Source organism: Populus euphratica, unplaced genomic scaffold (assembly GCF_000495115.2).
Source record: "Populus euphratica unplaced genomic scaffold, PopEup_1.0 scaffold2.1, whole genome shotgun sequence".
NCBI classification, from domain to species: domain Eukaryota; kingdom Viridiplantae; phylum Streptophyta; class Magnoliopsida; order Malpighiales; family Salicaceae; genus Populus; species Populus euphratica.
In genome coordinates, this window is record NW_011499846.1 from 4390457 (window position 1) to 4410162 (window position 19706).

Sequence of the window (19706 nt, forward strand, 5' to 3'; positions counted from 1 at the left end):
AAACGAATTTATAACCTATTATTAGAAAATTATTAAAAAAACTAAACCTTTCTTTAACATGTTATCATTTTTAATTAGTTTTAAGTTCTCTCTTGATCACGAAAAGCAATCACGATGATTATCATTTCAATTAACTAATTAATCGATGAATTCTCAAAACTCAACGCGTTAATGACGGAATATCACATGTTGATCTCCTCAACTCATCAAATTGTCTAAATTAATAAATACAATACTACATATTGGATTTATATGCAGCATGCAAACAGAAATTAATGAGACGATATTAAATAATACTAAGAAAATTTTCGTCGATATATTAAATAAAGTTGATTATTGTTAAAATGATTTTCGACATTGTTCCATTCCCTAACAAAATAGAAAATATTTCTTATTTTCTTCCCATTGTTTGTTGTTTGACGATCGAGAGGTAAGACAAATTCTGGGGCCAATATATATATTAATTTAACTTAATAGACCTGTGGAGTGCCCTCTTCCATTCCTAAATTTCCTAAATTTCCCTCACTTAATAGACGTGTGGAGTGCCCTCTTCCATTCCTAAATTTCCACACATCATTCCATCATGAATTAATTTAACCTTACCTCTTGCTTAAGGAACTTGTTTAGAAGGTAATTAAAGAGATGACTCATTCAGCCAATGTCATGGAAATTTAACTGGTACGATTCATTGTCTCCTTAACTTCTTGTTAAGATGACATATTTATATTTGAATAATTTTATTTAAAAGTGTATATTAAACTTCGATGCACTATCTCTAAATGCGTGAGATTAAATTATATAAATGAACATACGCACTAGGTCGCTTCCAATATCGAAGATTTGCTGATGACTTTTGAAGTCGTGCAAGATAAATTCTTTGCGGATTTAGTCTAAAAGCATTCCTAGCTAGCTCCTGGATTGATCATGTGGATTCATAGTTTTCTTAATTTCCTTTCTTCAATAGTAGCTAGATGCCAACTAGCACCTACTTCAGTTAATTGTAATTGAATCTTGCATACTGTTTTTTTTCTTCTGAAAAAAATTCTGCTTTTTATGATTTTTTTAATTATTAACATGGATATTTGAGCTAACTTATATATAGCTTTGATTAATTTTATGGATCTTGAAATTAATAATTATATAAATCTCCAGTGGTTATGAGGCTTGTGAGCCTCAAACCAATAATCTCTAAAAAGTAAATTTATAGCTTCACTAATTAAGTTATATTTTTCAAGATTATTTTTTTATGTTTTATTATAATATAATCTTGCAATCATTTAGGTATGAAAAAAAAAGAGGAATTGAATTTGCTTTTAAATTGTCATGAATTTGAATTCTTTTATAATCATTTAAATTTATATGATTATTAATTTTAAATTTTTTAAAATTAATTGAGATATAAGCTAACCTGAATGTTGATGTTATTAGAAAAAAAAAAAGAGGAATAAAAGATCTTGCTTGGTCTAAATTTAACACCGATGTGCTTTGGACTAAAAACAGAAGCCTGGAATGATGAATCACCATGTGTTTTGTTTTAAATGAAGTCGATGCACTCTGTTCTTGTGATTTCTGCGGGTCTTCAAAATAAATAAATATATATATATATCCTCCAAACAAGGGTTGGATATTAGAAATGCGAGAATCGCGCAACAAAAAAGAGAAAGGAAAAAAGAAAAACATAGAATTAAAAGGCTCGCCATTTGTATTTAGATCCACGAGTTTTAATTTAGCTTGGTTTAATAAGGTGATCTCAAAATTTATAAATAAAACCTCACTTGAACTACATCTTAAATTAAATTAAAAAACTATTCCCTGTTAAAAGGTGATTCATTTCATAAGTTTTGTTATGATCTTGTACAAATTAACCTGATTAAATTAAGATTAAAAAAATTATATGATTTTTTTTAAATAATATAATCACGTTAATTTAATAATACAATGATGTAATAACTCAATATATTATTTTCAAAAAGCCTGTCTTCAATGAAGTCTAATAATTGTAAGTCTAAGACAAGCTCCTTCCTGGAGCAGATCAAAAACACATTTTGAGGCCGCTTCAAAGCTGGTATAATTTAATTTTGACTTTTCTAATTGGTGGCGCCGCCGCCGTGTACAAGATACGTGCTCGTTTTATGACCAGCAATTAATGTGTTTACGTAGCTTTTTTATTGTTCTAGTTTGAAAAAAATAAAATTTAATAAAAAATATTTTTAGCTACAGTTGAATTCTATACCTGTTTACTTAAAATTTCCATTGAAATGGTTATTAAATAATTAATACTTTAAAAATATTTGGTTAAAACTGCTTTTAAAAATAAAATAATTAACAAATAAGTAATAAATTCATAGTTTTAAATTAAATAAGAAGCATGTAATTATTAAAACATAAAAAATATGTTCTTGTTGTTTGTTGTTGCTGGCATTAATCACGCATAAAGATCCGTAATTGAAAACTCTCCGGACAAGGATGATTTGTGTAAATATGTTGTCGGAGGTAAAACAAAAATTTTATTTGTCCAAGCACACAATGAAGTCTTCAATGGATAATAAAAGAAGAATTGTGGATCAGGAAAAGCATGCAAAAAATAGCTTCCACGCTTTAATTTGATAACCACAAACTATATTATTGCGGTTGGGACAAAAAAATCAAAAACCATTTGTATCCCAAACATGGTCTTAGTTACTGTCATTTTCAACTTCCCTTCCATTGAGGTAAAAGACTAGTTGCTCTTTACCAAACGTTGTTTCCCAAATCCTCTTTTGCCTTTTGGGTCAGATAATCTGTGCTGTTCCTACTTGTTTTATTTTATAAAATCAAAATCCTTTTAAATATGGTCTAAGTGAGATGAACTAATGAGTTGAATCCTTAAGAAAAACAAAAAAGAAAATCAAAACGAGTTTTGCCAGTTGCCGCGTACTGTTTTTTAAGGTAAAGTATCACTTAGGTCCTGATCATTTATATTTTTTTCAATATGAACCTTATACTTTCGGTTTAATATTGTTGAGAAATCCATGATATTTTAAAGAGTTCAATTTCAGAGATAAGATTTAAGTGGAGTGTACTAGACTCCTAGGCTACTTGTAATTAGAAAAAAATCATAAGCTTTTTTAACTTGTCTTCATTACAATAATCAGAGGAAACATGACCATACCCTGTCACTTAAAACATTGATTTCTTGATATTATTTTAGATATTTCATGGAAAATGCTCTTACCATTATCTTCTCTGGACATCTAGATAATAGTAGGTTGCGATTATGTTGTGGGCACCCGATAAAAAATTACTATTACCAGGTGGGGATTTAGATACAGGTTTCTTGATGTCTCTTTTATTGATGTTTTATGACCAACGTGTAGTTTTGCATTAGGATACTAAGTTTCATAAAATATGGAGATATATCTAAGCATAATCTCTATTATAAAATTATTATTCAAGCTTTTTTAAAATTTATTTAGAGTTATTGTCTCCACCTAATTTTTAATTTATCTATCAAAGATTTATAAGTCAAATTGATTTTTAAAGTCAGGGTTTTTATCTTAATATGTCTCATGACTCAACTATTAGGGTTATTATAATCATGATAACTCTGATTGTTCTTGTTTAGTAGTTCTTAGAATTAATTGACCTCTAGTGGTAATTGTTAAAATACTCACTATTATTAAGCTCATTAAAGTTATTATGATCCTCCTGGTGATTAGCTAGCTGTTACTATAAATAATTGATTTTTTATAATTCCTATTATTGTTATTAGAATGCTCATTTTTACTAGAAGACTTTATTTATAAGGTTTTATTTGAGTAGATATTTTGTTCATGTAAGCTAGAATAAGCTAGAATATCTCTTAAAACATTATTAAAGATCGATTTCATGGTAGTTGTAAGTTTTAGATTGTTTACTAGAGAATTATTATGTACATACATGCATTATTAATTCTAAGACTATGATTGAGATCATAAATGATACTTGTAAGTAAAATATAATATAAAATTAAAATTATTATTTAATTATTTGTTTATTTTAAAGATTAAATAACACAAAATTAAAATAGGGAAAATAGCATACAAGTAATTACTCTAAATATACATAATTAGTTTTGTTAGAAAATAATATAAATTATATTTTGGAATCTTACCTAACAGCTTAACCTTTTAGGTGAGATGATTCTTTGATATTTTATTAGAGATTTAATGATCAAACGGTCTCGAGTTTAAATTTTACTATCCCTATTTATTTGATAAAAAAAATTAAGCACATGGTAATGTAAAATTGTATAAATAGTTTAAAAGATTTTTACTTAAAAAACTATATTAAAAAATAATATAAATTATATATTAAGATATTATATAACAACTTAAATTTTCAAGTAAATTGATTATTTCACAGGTTCAACACTATGTTCCAATTTCCTCCACAAATTTAGCCATGTTCAGCAATGAATTAAGAGTACTGGATGTTGGATTTTCAATGTAAATTAATAAATAAGTCAAAAATTAAAGTAGCTAAAGTTGCATGATGAGCTGTATATTTATGTGCAAGCACAAAAAAAAAATATCAATCTTAACTATGGTTAACAAGTGCAGAAAAACATATCAGGCATTATGATATTCATTGGCTAAAGAAGTTTAACGGTAGACCAAATTCTGATAGGAAGATGCTGGAATTTAATTCAGCTGACATGGCAGAGACAACTTACGTGGTGATGGCTACTGACTTGTCGATAACATGGCACTGGTGTGGCAGAGGCTGCTGCCGCTGGACTAGTGCATTAACCTGCCTTGATAGACTGTTGGTGTCGGTGTAAAAGGGGCAAATGAGTTGATGTTGCTTGTGGCCGCTGTGCAAGGAAGCGTTGTCGTCTTCAACTGCTGTGTAGCCACTGTTGTGATCGGCAATCTACTGCTGGGTGATGGAACTGTTACTAGCGGCTGCACAAGAAGGTGCCGTCGTCGTCAACTATTGTGTTTAGGCTGGGATCGGTTGTTGCGTGGTCGTGGCTGACAGAGGAATTGGTGTTTGAAGATGAACAATGGATTTTTTTTTTCCGACTGTAAACAAAAAGATAAAGGATTTTTTTTTTAATCAACTCTAGGTAAAGTTGATTATGATTCGATACAAGTTTTAATAAATCGATTAATTATAGAAAAATTAAAAGTCTGGTACTGACATCACGGAATAATAAATAAAAGAAAAAAAATACGGAAAGGGAAAAAAACAGGAATTAAAAGCAAGAAAAAAAAAAACTAGAAAGAGGATAGAATTTAAATAATAAATTAGTGATTTTTACTCATACCTTAAAATTATCTTATAAATGAAGAGAAATATATAATAGTATAAATTAAAAGTATTTAATATGAGACCCAATAAATTAATTAAAATTATAAAATATAAATAACTTAAATATATAAAATAAATTAAAATTATTTAGTATAAATAACCTAAATAAATACAATAAAAACAATAAAACACATCTATAATTTTATAAAAAGTACGCCTGTGGTTATAATAATGACGATGGTTTAATTTTTTTTAAAAAAATAATAAAATAAAAAATTTTATTTTTTAAAAATTATTTTTAATATGAATATATTAAAATAGTAAAAAAAATAAAAAAATAATAATCTACACTACATTTCCAACCACACGAAATATAATCTACACTACATTTCCAACCACACGATAAATCTCAAACTGAAAAGTAACAGGCGGGCATCATTCATCATCTTTATCTACTGATCTACGTACTATTATAATTTGTGACGTGGGTATCGTGTCAGCGCCCTTGCCTTATATTTAACTTTAACTTTAACTTTAACGTGGATAACCAATATCTCATAAAGGACAAGACAAGTGGACGTGGGAGCATTCGATGCCTTTTTTCCAAAGCTTCACCGAGCCCGAAAACAAAAACGGATAGACAGGCATTTCTTTTTCTTTTTCTTTTTTGTAAAAAAGCATAGAAATCTGTGGAATCCATGAATTTTGACCATGTCAAGCATCTAGTCTTGATTCAAGATATTACTCTTTCTCAAGAACAAGAATCAAGCCCAGTCATGATTCCTCTTTCTTATATCAAATTCGCCTATCTGAGCAGTCAATCTGTCATTAACTTCACAACTTATCACTCTGACGAATACACCACCAGCTAAATGGGTAACATCAACGAAGCTTTCACCAAACAGCGAAGGATAATGACCCATCTTCGGTGAAACCGCCTCCTAGTCTGTTCGTGGAGCTTTAGATTTCTCAAAATTTCTGAGGAACCCATTTTAAATAAAGCAAGAAAATAAAATAAAATAAAAAATAAAAACCATCAGAGCGGGTTTTCTAAGAAACTGGTTTTTCTAAAATATTTTCTAACACAAAACGTTAGGGAGATATTGAGATTTTCCGACAACATTGTTATTTTCATTCACTCGTCGTGATGCATAGAAATCTGAGGAATCCATGAATTTTGACCATGTCAAGCATCTAGTCTTGATTCAAGAACTTACTCTTTCTTAAGAACAAAAATCAAGCCCAGTCATGATTCCTCATTCTTATATCAAATTCGCCTATCTGGGCAGTCAAGCTGTCATTAACTTCACAACTAATCACGCTGACGAACTCACCACCAGCTAAATGGGTAACATCAACGAAGCTTTCACCAAACAGCGAAGGATAATGACCCATCTTCGGTGAAACCGCCTCCTAGTCTGTTCGTGGAGCTTTAGATTTCTCAAAATTTCTGAGGAACCCATTTTAAATAAATCAAGAAAATAAAAAAAATAAAATAAAAACCATCAGAGCGTGTTTTCTAAGAATCTGGTTTTTCTAAGATATTTTCTAACGCAAAACGTTAGGGAGATATTGAGATTTTACGACGACATTGTTATTTTCATTCACTCGTCGTGATCCGACTGCCAAAACGAGATGATAAGCTGTTCTCAGAAATAACTTATCTTTCTTCATGTTGTTGTTTATTTTAATCTTTGTTGCATGGAGTACCATTTAAGCAAAGCGTCCCTTTATGCACAATCAATCAAAGAATAGTATTAAGGATTAAGATGGGATTTCAACAGTAAGGAAACTAGCTAGTAGCAAGGCTACAAATTGGGATCGATCACACGGTTGTGTGAGGAATTTAAAATTAACTCCAAACAGGAACTCCAGTCACAACTCCACTGTAATAGTTTTTTTGATGACCCACAGGGACTCCCAGAGCAGGCTGCTGCCAAGACGATGAACACCCATACCCAATTGGGTTCTTCGTCACCGACGGACACACAGAATCTACTGGCATCTTGACTCTAGCCGAAACATTAATGACACCATTCCTTCCACCTTTTGAGTCCCTCAAACGGTAACTCAAGAAATGCAGATGATTCTCTGGCGTATAATCTTCCAGTATGTCAGAAATTGGAAGACTTGCTGTGCCAATAACTCTGTCACCTGAGTTAGTCTTACATATCACTTCAAGGCTTATAAAACTAGTCTGAAATGGCATCTCTAGGGTAAGTTTCTCGTTCCATGAAGGGTTGCTGCCTCCTTCAAAGTCAGCTTTGGTTGATCCGGAGTTAAGAGGGCTGGCTCTGGCAGTGACATAAGTATTCTTTTTCACGGATTTGCGATCCAGGCGTAGGTTTTCTGCGGATAAGACTGTCACTTCTATAGTGCGAGAAGCCTTATGACCCTGCTTGTCCATATGGAAGAATGAAGAGAATCGCAAGAGATTCAATTAACTTTCAGGCGTGTAAGAGCTTATATGATTTATGCTTGAGTTTTGGAAACTGAAACAATTGCTGGTACATAGAAATTGATGACGTTTTTATAACGAGGATAAAGGAAGTTCGCTAGAAAGAAGACAGAAAGAGAGACGTTTCTTCTATCAAAGAGTTGTATTCGCATGACTGGTCCACCAAATAGTTTACCCAATCTCTATTTGGAACGCAATTGCGCAATACATGCCGAAGGTGCATTTAAAAGCTTGACCCCTTCCTCTTCCTTGGTTATGGATCTTGGAACCCACCTCTGTTGGTTCCTACAAGATTCAATATCTTATGCGAAGGGTTTGGTCAGTATGTCTTATAGTTGATTTGATTTTGAGACTGATTTAAATAAGAAATTGAGTTATTTTATCAATATTTGATTTAATTGTAAGAGTCTAAGACAGGATCTTTCCAAGAGCACAGCAAAAACACACTGGGATGGCGATGGAGGTTCAAGTCTGGTATAAATTTATTTCTACTTTTCTAATTGGTGGCGGCGCCTCCGTATATTGAGATATGTGCTTGTTTTATGACCAACAAACGATTAATGATGTCATGGAACATAGAGTGACTTAATTGCTAGATGCTCTGTACCAAACGTTGTTCCCAACTCCTCTTTATCTTTATCTTTTTTTATTTTTTTTTAAGTTAATAGGACGGATAATAAAAAAAAACAATAAGTAATTTCAATCCCTCATGTTGAGTCTAATTTTTTTTTTATTATATGAAATTATTTAACATGAAAAATCATTTATTAAAATATAATTTTTTAAAATTAAAAAGATCATTCAACAAATAGCTAAAAAATTAAGAGGTTAAAATAAAATTTTCAAATAAATTTTAATTTTACCATCTAATTTATCTAAGTTTTTTCTGAAGTCCTTAACCTTTTAAATTAACTCTCCCTTCCAAAAAAATATGCAATCAAATGCTAATTTAAATTAAAAAAATAAAAAAATAAATTAAAATAAAATATTATCACTATCCACAATAATATATAAAAGAAAAAAAAATATCAGAGCTACATTAAAAATAGATCTCTTTTAGAATATAATTAAAGTTAATGAACATGCTGGGTGCTACGACGAAGGAAGATAAAACATGTTCCTATAATATTTATTTTTCATATGTTTTTGTGATTTAATATACATGTTTTTTTATAAAGGTAAGTTTTTTTTAAAAAAATCAAATGCTTTTAAATTTATAAATTGGACTCAAGACTGTTTAGTTTGCAAGTATAATGGAACTAAAAGTTTCAATCCTAAATGAATTTGTTTTTTAAATGAAAATGGAATTAAAAGAGAACTTCAACGTTTAATTTTCTTCCAAGAGAATAGAATACTTGGGATAAAATTCAAAGTTAATTTCCTGCATTCAATTATATCATAATTGGGTTAAAAAATATTGTTAATTACAAGTCATAACGCGGAAATCCTGACTATCCATTTATATTTAAAAAGACTAGGATTGAAATAATAAACATACTAATAAAATACGGTACAATAAATATACGGGGATCCCAATTTGAATTATATTTTGCATATAAATATAAATGTTTTTACGTACAGAGTATTCAATCATGGCACTTCGTGTAGAAATTTAGTAAATTTCTTATTAGTAAAACTCAAATAATCTAAGGTTAATTTGTAATTCGATGAAAATTATATTTTATTTAAAAAAATAAAACAAAATTATTTTAATATTTTAATAATAAAAACTATGATTGGACCCAATGATCTTACCTGTGAAATGTAGTATTCCAAGCTATTAGCGAAACGGGGTCTGGGAACTTTGATGGAACTTATAAGATACGTCCTTTTTTATTATAATTAAATAATTTGAAATGTCGAGGTCAAAGTTTATTTTGATAAAGAACGTGGTACAAGTCAAACAACACACCTGGCGGGAACCAGACGAGACGGGTGCTCCGCATTTTCGACATGCAAAGTTGCTGGGCGTGGAACCTTCGGCGAAAGGTTAATTTACTAGGTCTTCCGCCGTGTCAACCGTCTTAAATGATCTCTGGGGCCACCATTTTTTTTCTTTTACTGTAATGTAATTGTCAGATAAGTTATCAAATAAAATTTATATTATTTTTTAATATATATATTTAAATAAGATTTAAAATTTATATAAATCTATACTATTTTATATATAATTTTTATTAAATAAATAAAAATAATAAAATTTAATTTTTTAACCGTTTAGGTATTAAAACTTTAATATTATATAAAAAAATTATTTTAATTAAATAGTTTAAATTATTAAATAATGTTTTTAAAAATAATACAATTTATATTATTTTAATAAATAGAAAGAATGGACCATATGTTATGGAGAAGTCAACGTCTCTTCGGATTGGCTGTTAATTTTAATCACGCACCTGAGGAGCAATCTGAACCACCCAGTCCTTCCTCGTGTCTGCCACGAGGGCGGTACGCTGATGTTTTTGTAGAAGTTGTAACACTGATTCGGAGAGGTAGATTCCAATTTTCAGATGCTATCTTAAAAAATGATGAAGGTTGCACTTTTGGAAACAACCGGCTTTATATATATATATATGAGCTGAGCTATTTTTTCTTTTTAAAAAATAATTCTTTACAATGGAGAAAATCTGTCTTGCAAGCTATTTTTTAGACTTGAAATTTATATAAACTTATATTATTTTATATTTAATTTTTATTAAATAAATAAAAATAATAAAATTCAAGTTTATGATTGCTTGGTTATCAAAATTCTGATACAATATTAAAAAATTATCTTAATTTAATAATTTAAATTATTAAATTAAATCTCAAGATATAATTTATATTATTTTTTAAAATTAACTTACTTGATAACCAAAGTGCATGTAATTAATTATGATTAATTTCTAGTTTAATGAAATAACCGGCCTTCGTTGTTTTAAATACTATTGTCTAATTCCTACGATTTTAAGGCTGCTGATACCATAATTCTACGGTCAATTCCCTGTTCTTTTCCTCTTTATATATATATATATATATAACCAGATGAACGGAAAATCTTGATTAGGAAGGATTGGAAAAAATGTTACAGAAAGAAAAAAATGCAAGATTACAATATAAGAATTAATAATTAATTCTGATAAACTATAAAATCTTAATTGTATGAAAAAGGAGAGAGAGACCAAGTAAATTGCAGGAGTGGAAGTGAAGGGGAAGATGCTGGTCACGTGAATATGCGGTGAAATTGGAAAATTCCTGTCACAATGCCAGACGACTCTTCCAGACGACCACTAATTTCCACGAAAAGGTGAAATAAAGTTGAAGTAACAGGTTTTGACTCAGGAGTCTCCCTGATAGCTCTGAAGTTTCTTGGATGGAAATTTCGATGTTAGAACTTGACGTGCTTACAGTGAGAGAGAGAGAGAGAATTGCTGACCAATCTCGGTTTTGACGGAGATCGGTTGGATTTGATGCCCAATTACACACCCATCGCTGTACTTGCCCCATTGCTCATGCATACTTCGTAATTTCTTTTAGTTTGTGGGCATTCTCAACCCACCTTCACATACCGCGGTTAAGTTCATTTTTCAAGAATGGTCGGAAGGGATTTGGGTCCAATTACCGAAACTTGCTACAAAAATATATCCAATTGAATAGATTTGGCTCATTTCTTGCATGATGGTTTAATGACACGAAGAAAAACTTAGTTACCATCTCAAAAACCTCTCATTGCCTTACAATCCACAAGTATCATTCTGACTAATGTTTCGAATTGCTAACTTTTGATTATGGGGACATGAGATACTTTTCACTTCTAGTAGTTCATCTCCACTAACTAGCGTGCAGGTTTCAAACATATAAATTGGCATGTATCTGCAGCCTCCTTGATCAATGCAACTATTGTCAAGGGCCCCGTTAAGAAAACTCAGTTCTCTGCTCTTGCTAAGTAGCCAAGAATTTTCAGCAACTTCGAAAATTAATCACCCTGCAAAAGAGATGACGCAGGAAGCATACTTTAGTACTCATTAGGAATGATCAATGTCCTGGTATTTCTGGGTAAGAGAACTTCTGTCACGGTACTGCACAAGATTCTCAATCTTCATACTATTATCACCCCAAAAGAATTCATTCACTTTTGAAGAGTTCAATGATCGACATCAAATTGAATGGAGCCAAAACATTTGAACGTAGGAACATATAGAAAGGCTTAATCACCATGATTCAGACTTGCCTCATGAAAATATGGCATTAACAAAAGCCTCGGCATCAAAGGGTTGGAGGTCTTCTACGCCTTCTCCAACACCCACAAACTTTACAGGGATGCCAAGCTCATCAACAACACTGACCTGCACAAGAAAATTAGCGCCCTTAATTACCAAAATCACGAAACAAAAGGAATCCAATGAAACTGGAGCATACCACACAGCCACCTCTAGCAGAACCATCGAGTTTTGTCAAAATGAAACCAGTTATTCCAACAACCTGTAAGCGCAGTTGCATGTTAAAGACTCGAACAAGATTTTTAACGCTTGAAGAAAGAATAATAGCACCAAAACATGGTAATCAGGAAACTTTACATGTATGAAAAAACAAAAGGTATAGGTGAGTGTCTAGCAAGCAACTTGTCTAATTGTTCTTTCCTTAATAACATTGTTAGGTTTGTTTCTTCCCCTAGATAATCATGTTTAGATTATGGTCCCTCTCCCCTTTCCTCCTTTTGGATTATTCCTCTGGATGCTCTAAGAATCTTCTTTTCCTTCTTCCAAAAATTACCACAGGCAAAAAAATGCCAACAAGGAAGTTGAGAACACACAAATTATAAATGAAGAGATAATTACTAAAATATCTTGCTAATTTCTATTCTACAAGAATTCCATCTATTATTTAAGCTCAGTCCTTGGGAATGCAAAGCAATTTTTTCAGAGTAAATCATGTTCATGATAATGTTTCCTCCCCAAAACTCCAGAACATATGTACATATTCACAAGTCGCAAAAGGGGTTAAATTGCATATAATCACATTTCGGAAAAGTAATTATATCATCTTAATGAAAACAATGAATAACAAGCCATGTTTGATGGAGAAATATGAGATAGGGATATTACTTCATTGAACTCTCTTGCTTGTGGAAGCATATTCAAACCAGTAGTCCCATCCAACACTAGTAAGATCTCCTGCAAATCTTATGAAATGGCATTTCACAAATCTACAAAATTGGTGTTTCAAATCAAATCAGATATTTGGAATGACAAAGCAGAGAATTTCCATAATCAATGATCATAACCATATATCTTATCTCAAAAATCCATATAGAGCTGTAATTACAAAACATTGAACAAAAGATTTCGAAGGATTAAGGTTTCTGCTAAAATTTATCAGATTAGAAACTTGTAAATTAACCATGAAAGATGGTGTTGGAGACTGAAACAATGGTACAGCAGTCAAAACTTGAATATAAAACATCACAATGAGCTCACAATTATAAAATTTTACAGGATGCATTGAAACACTTCAATGCTAGTAAGATATTCAAGGTGGCAAACATTTGAGCTTACATTAGGAGCACCACGAACTATTTTGCCTACAGCCTTCTTACATGCGATCAACTCTTCCATGAGGCTGTAATTTGTGTGGAGACCTGACAAATAGATATATATTTCAAATATAACAGGTAAAAAGCACATAAAAGTTAGACAGCTAATCATGGGATATCTGTAGACTTACGTCCAGATGTGTCACACAAAACAACATCAAATTCTTGTTCTTTCCCTTTCTTTACAGCCTGAGAAAGAACTATTCAGAAAGCACTTTAAGATCATATGTTAGTAGCTATACCAAGTTATCTTTTAAAGATTGGTAAAAGCTAAAGAAGAGACTGATTTCATTAGAGATCCAGTAGTCTACCTGATGATGCTTTGGCCTTTTCTCCATCAGCCACAACAATCTCACACCCAGTTCTTTCAGCCCATATCTCCAACTGATCACTGGCAGCTGCCCTAAATGTATCACCTGCTGCCATCAGTATCTGGAACAATAGCAAAAGCACAAGGAAATAAAGATGGACCTATTGTGGATAAGACAATCTCTGTTTTTGAAAGCATCAGGTGGACAAAAGGATAACCTAAGCAACAATTCAGCTGGAAAGAGAAAAATGAAAAGAAGAAAAGCATGCATGCACAAGCAATCCAGTAGGATCCCTGAACATAGTATTCCAACTGCACTTCCTGGTACACCCTCTACAATTGCAGATATTAATTTTATTCACTCCCCTAGGAGACAACATCAATTTTCTAACCCCCTGTGATAATTCTATCTATTCAAGCAATTCATAGCAAAGCTTTTCCAGAAAATCTATAACATAATATTCAAATAAAGGGCAGTTCTGAATTTTCTTCTACATTTGGACATACGACATATTCTCTGTTCTCGTTTAACCCAGGATAGTAAGATATAACAAAAGGGCAGAATAAATGTTATATTTTGAAAAAAAATAAAATTCAGTTTGCATTGCGCTACAATCATAGTTTCGGTCATTCAGCACAATTCATCAAGGAATTTGTGTGAAGTAAGTCTTTTTGAAACACAGACCATGCACTTTAAATACAAGACAAGGCTGAAGGTTTTGCATTCTCTGAGATAATCTAATCTTAATCCATATCAGTAGATTCAACACACAGTATTGGTATTTGGTAAAACAATATCATCGAGAAATATTACACCAAAATTCAACAACATATTCATTAAAACTTTGAGTCCTCATCTCTATAAGCACATTTTCCTTGGGATGTCAAAATCAATTGCCTGAAACTTTGAATGATATTATCTTCAATTCAGCTCCAAAAATCACACAAATACCAATTTTCTAATGCTCCCTCTCTCTCTGTGTAAAGGCATTTATCACATTGCAGAAAAGGCAAACAAAATCTCACCTTTGCCCCTTCATTCTTCAATCTATATGCTAGCTTTCCTGCAGCAACAGTACATAAGATCATATTTCTTTAGCAACAACTAGAAACAATATAATAGAAAAAACTCAGGAACACATGTTCACGAGAGCGTATTTAGGCAGACCTTAAATTTTTCAAAAGTGTAACAAAGCCTCCCCAAGCTTCCAAGTAAAATCTACAACTCAAACCACCCCAAAATTTACCACCTAATGCTTCACCAACTTCCTTAATTAGCCACACTTATCTCACGTGTACCAGAAACCATTAAAAAGTTGGCATTCATCGGATTGGCTTAGGTAAATATTCTGATAACTCCATAAAAAGTTCACCTCATTTCCAAAATTCAATTCAAAACCAAAAATTAGAAGCTCAATTCTTGACTTACCAAGAGATGTCGTCTTCCCACCACCATTAACACCAACTATCATAACAACAGCCGGTTTCCTGATAAGACAACACAAACCATATCAACTCCAGAGGGAAAAACCAAACTTTACCATCGCACAACAACAGAGAATAAAAAAAAAAAAAAGAAATCAGAACCTGAATCCAAGTTGAAGCTCAGTTTTATTCCCTTTCTTCTCTAACAAATCCAGCACACTCTTCTTCAGTGCATCCTACAAACAAAGAACATTGCAATTCAAATGCCAATCTTTTCTGAACAGTCGAATAATCAACACTTATAGTAATCAAATAAATACCTTTATTTCACTCCCTGATTTAAGCTTCCCTGCTAATATATCCTCCCTCAATTTCTCCACAATCTGAATAGTAATTCTTGGCCCAAAATCAGACACCAACAAAGCCTACAATCAAAACCCAAATATAAAATAAATCAAAACTTCCATCCATTAGCTTCCAAAAAAAAGCTTAGAATTTAAGCATTTCCTAAAACCTCTTCGAGTTCGTCGAGGACACGGTCGGTTTCAGAGAGGTTCCAGTACAGTAAGAGCTCATCAATGACAGCAAGGTTGTCTCTGGTTTTGGAGAAACCTGAGAAGATTTTTTCAACATCACTTTTGGCTTTCTCTTTTATTAAACGACCTAGTTTAGTAAAGAACCCGGTTTGGCTGGCTAAGCATTTGAACCTGGTGAGTTTGGATTGTGGGTTGAGCCGGGTTCTAGGGATGGTGGAGAAGAGGTTATTGAGCTGTGGAGGTGGTGATGGTTTTGAGAGGAGAGAGAGATGAGCTAGAGTTGCCATTTCTTAGCTCTGCAACTGTGAGTGCTTTTTTTCTTCTTCTACGGATAAACTAGCTTTCAACGATGTCGTTTCGGCCTCAAATAACTCTTTTTTTTTCCTTACTAGATACTACCTTGGGATTTTATCAAATTTCCTTCATGTTCCCTTTAGCTTGGCGCGATCAAATGTTTTAGTCTAGATTTTATTTTCTTTCAATTTTAATTTTTAATTTGAAAAAAGAAGAGAAAATTACTGGAAAACTGGAAAACAGAAAAAGAAATGATAAAAACTTATTAGCTGGCCAAGATCCCAGCCATGAAAAGCACCATTCTTAGTTTTATCATGTTCTTTTAAATGAGAGAAATTCTATTAAGATGTTCTTAACTTTTCTCGTGTAATCGGATATCGGAAAGTTTTTTAAATGAGGTCAATTTTATGTTCTGGGACTGATTTTTTTCAAATTTAATTGCAAAATTGTTTTTTTTTTTTAAGATCACTAGAATTCTTTTAAAGATGTTTCTAAATGACAAATTGATTGAAGAAAACTCATTTTTAGCAAAGAAGTTATATCCTGATCTTCAAACCACCAATGTCTCCAACCCTTTTGCCAAACCAATCAACCTGAGAGGAGTCCTGATGATGTCGAATACCTTCTCCCTTCAATACTCATCAAGCTGCTTAGTGAGTTTTCAAGTAAAGATGGAACCTTGTAATCTCTTTCCCAGCAAATTGCTCGTAGAAACAAGCATCTACATGCATAACATCACAGAAGACTGGAAGGCAGCAATAAAAGATGCTGAATCTGGAGGTGAACCAGAAATGACCGACAAAGTATTGGATTTGTGAATGCAGGAGCTGTAACCGTTGCCATGTTCTAGGATTATCATGTCCTGTTCCAGAAGTCCAGTTCAGCTTCTTCTTTTTTGTTTCCCGTTTACGATTCACAACTTCAATTTGCAGGTATAAAAAGGTGAGATTACCCTAAAGTTGGCCCTCGGCAGAAGGAAAAGCCATCCCTAGAGTAAGAACCAACCTTTTCCATGCTTCATCCAACAAAATTATTCTTTCATCTGTAAATGCACTGGTCATCATTAAAAAGAATCAGAAGGAAAGATCCTTTTCACCTTGAGCTTGGATCCACTACTAACATTTCTATTATGATAAAACCAACAAAAGATAGCTCTGACCCATAAGAATAAACTCAATTCAAAAGTTCAAACATCCCTTTTCGCCATCAAATTCAGTTTGAAATGGTCATTATTCCATTCCTGTTAGAGTTTAAACAAACTCTCCACGAAAAGGCACATAAACATATATAGTCTATCAGCTAACTGCCACGGGACATCAGAGTATAGCCATGGGCATCTCATTCTTATTGAACATATGAAAAGACTTTATTCATGGTTACAGGCAAAGCATTCAAAAAGTTACAGACAAGATCATAAGTAAAACCACAGAAATTTCATAACTTGGCAGCAGGCATGTGATAGAATGTAGCACGAGAAGTAAAGACCAACTTCTTGGTTTCCTTGATTCTGAATTCAGATGCAACTACAGTCACATTCCTTCCACTCTTCAGTACGGACCCTTCAACCAGCAACACCTCCTGCCAAGATAAATTGTTTAACTTGCATGATGGTAGTAAATTAGATAGAAACCCTGAAGCATGTGAAACCAATCTAATTATCACAAGTAAAAAAGTTACTCTAAGAAACTAATACACAGAAGTTGCAATGGCAAGTGAACGAGTTTCAAATTAAAAAACTAAACAACAAAACAAATGCAAAGGCAGGCAACTGAGTGGTGGGCAATTTTCTGAACATAAAAAATTGATTGAATTTCACTGCATCAAATTTTCTTGAGCACACACTTGCATAATCAAAGAATTTAAAATCTGGAAGACTGGTGCAACCTAAGATTGAAGAACCCCATCATTAGTGTAGAGGCTTTTCTCTATTACAAATGAGGCAAGCACGAAATGGCACCAAAAGAGGAACTCACATTTAGTTTTGCTGCAGAGAGGTAACAGATGCTTAATTCACCAAGAAAAAGTTTTTTATCATCAGCCACAACAGTTCTAGCACAAGCGATGGATGCTCTCTCTGCTATGGCCCCAACAGCGCCTCCATGGAGCCCATTATAGTAATTCTATAGCAGTTAAAAAAATAAATTGTTTTTCAATCCAATTTCTTGATGAAATAAACACGAGAAACGAGTGAGAATCTTACGCCAACAACGGGCAAGACAGGGACGATACAGGAGACATGGCCACGTTGGACATGGCCGGCTTTAAAGAGATCGCGAAAGAGATCGGAATAAAAGTCTTTAGAAGTAGAGTTTTGAGGGAGAGAGGCATGGATTCCTACGCTTTCAAAAAACCTTTTGACTGCTAAGACATGCTCTGGAGGTAAGTCTTTGGAGATGGTCGATGAAGAAGAAGAAGTTTGTGTCATCTCTCTGATTCTTGCAGTACCACAAACGTGGAATCTTCGACCACAGCCTGAAACCTGCACAAAAGTGCTACATGACAGATTGCCGCTGTGTTGGCCCTTTTTATATTGGAAAAAATCAAGCGTGGGTCCCAGACAGTTTTTTTAAGGGTTATAACTGTAAATTTGAAGAAAAATAAATTCAAGATTCAAAAGGCCTCGGTTAAAAAACATAATCAAATTAGAACCCCAGGAAATGAAAACAAATTCTGTTTATGTTGGAAAATAACAAAATTAACTAGAAAAATAATAAAATTGATAAAACAATAACTTCTAAGTATAATTCAAAAGCCTTCCTCACTACAACCAGCTAGATTGAGTCGATCTCCAAAAGGCTCGTAGAACCTTCTGGACAAATTCCTTTTTAACAGTGAAGTGCTGCCTCACTTCGAACTAATCAAATCTTGTTCGTTTTTCCTATATTTGCCAGTTTTATTTAGGCAAAGAAGGCTATTTAAAGAGCCGATGATGCCGTAATTCCAGTGGATGTGGCTTCATGAAGCTGCTCGTTCCATCGAAGGAATTTTTTGAAATCGGTTGCTGGCAGCATCTACCAACTTCAACCTCATTATAATCTTTAGTCATCGTTTGCATTTAGCAGTGGATGCTGAGATAAAAAAAAAAGGAAAACGTGTTTGACAGAGATTTATATGACAAAGATAGTACAACTATCAGGTGCTGGGTGGTGTAATGCTCTAAAAACTGGATCATGAGCTGTTGAAATTGGACAAGAGTTGGCCAGGGACTAGCTAGGGAATTCCTATACACCTGCATCTAGAGATTGTTTCCTGGCTAGGTGGGAGAGCAACTCGTGACCAAGGATCAAGAAGGTGGGGACCTACTCGATGCTTTGCAAACAGATACCGTGTCCTTTAATCAAAAGGAAATGGGTAGTCGGAATTAATAATCATACGTTTTAAAGGGCTAATTTCTGTACTCACAGTGCTCTCTGCTTCTGGTGTTCATCGAGGGACTGAGGTTTGTACTTCCCAGATGCTCCTCGTTTTATTTGGGACAGAGTCTGCTATATGACTGTACGAGTATAGGAGAGTCTTCGAAAGATACCATGGAGGTGGCGCTTTCAGGGAGACAAAAATCCCCCAAACAAACGTAAATGCTTCAGAATATATACATCTGAAGTCTTCAGGCCACACAAGTAAGTGCAGCGAGGGGAAAGGTAAGAAAATAAGAATTTTTCATTCATTTTTCTTTTTTAATATGTGTTTATATATATACATACATACATACATATATATATATATATATATATATATCTTAAGACAGCCACCTAAGATGATTTTTTTTTAATATACTAAATTGATGTAAATAAATGCTCACACATTTGTTAGAGCATCTCCAATCCAAAATGATATTTT

At 32.8% G+C, this 19706-nt stretch overlaps 3 protein-coding genes across 5 annotated transcripts; all 3 read right to left on the minus strand.

The window, feature by feature from the left end:
• Window positions 1–6947: 6947 nt before the first annotated feature.
• Window positions 6948–7979, minus strand: LOC105133337 (BON1-associated protein 2-like). The gene has a single exon (XM_011037291.1). It carries the CDS (start codon window positions 7679–7681, stop codon window positions 7127–7129), a length of 555 nt encoding a protein of 184 aa, XP_011035593.1. The 5' UTR covers window positions 7682–7979; the 3' UTR covers window positions 6948–7126.
• Window positions 7980–11341: 3362 nt separating this feature from the next.
• Window positions 11342–15998, minus strand: CPFTSY (signal recognition particle receptor protein, chloroplast (FTSY)). Of its 3 annotated transcripts, none has more exons than XM_011037309.1 (12): window positions 15554–15998; window positions 15360–15464; window positions 15202–15275; window positions 15044–15102; window positions 14641–14678; window positions 13616–13736; window positions 13436–13504; window positions 13267–13349; window positions 12817–12885; window positions 12131–12193; window positions 11939–12057; window positions 11342–11696 (listed from the first exon to the last, which is right to left on the minus strand). In XM_011037309.1, the coding sequence occupies exons 1-11, from the start codon at window positions 15860–15862 to the stop codon at window positions 11944–11946; spliced, it is 1104 nt and encodes a 367-aa protein (XP_011035611.1). In that variant the 5' UTR covers window positions 15863–15998; the 3' UTR covers window positions 11342–11696; window positions 11939–11943. The 3 variants fall into 3 exon arrangements, 2 of the variants coding, with proteins under 2 accessions (XP_011035611.1, XP_011035605.1); XM_011037303.1 differs by having other exon boundaries at window positions 11943–12057; window positions 15554–15997; XR_843783.1 differs by lacking the exons at window positions 11342–11696; window positions 11939–12057 and having other exon boundaries at window positions 12817–12917.
• A 1051-nt stretch (window positions 15999–17049) lies between these two features.
• Window positions 17050–18377, minus strand: LOC105133360 (uncharacterized). Its single transcript, XM_011037320.1, has 3 exons — window positions 18070–18377; window positions 17843–17989; window positions 17050–17447 (listed from the first exon to the last, which is right to left on the minus strand). Exons 1-3 carry the CDS (start codon window positions 18292–18294, stop codon window positions 17304–17306), a joined length of 516 nt encoding a protein of 171 aa, XP_011035622.1. The 5' UTR covers window positions 18295–18377; the 3' UTR covers window positions 17050–17303.
• Between the last annotated feature and the right edge of the window lie 1329 nt (window positions 18378–19706).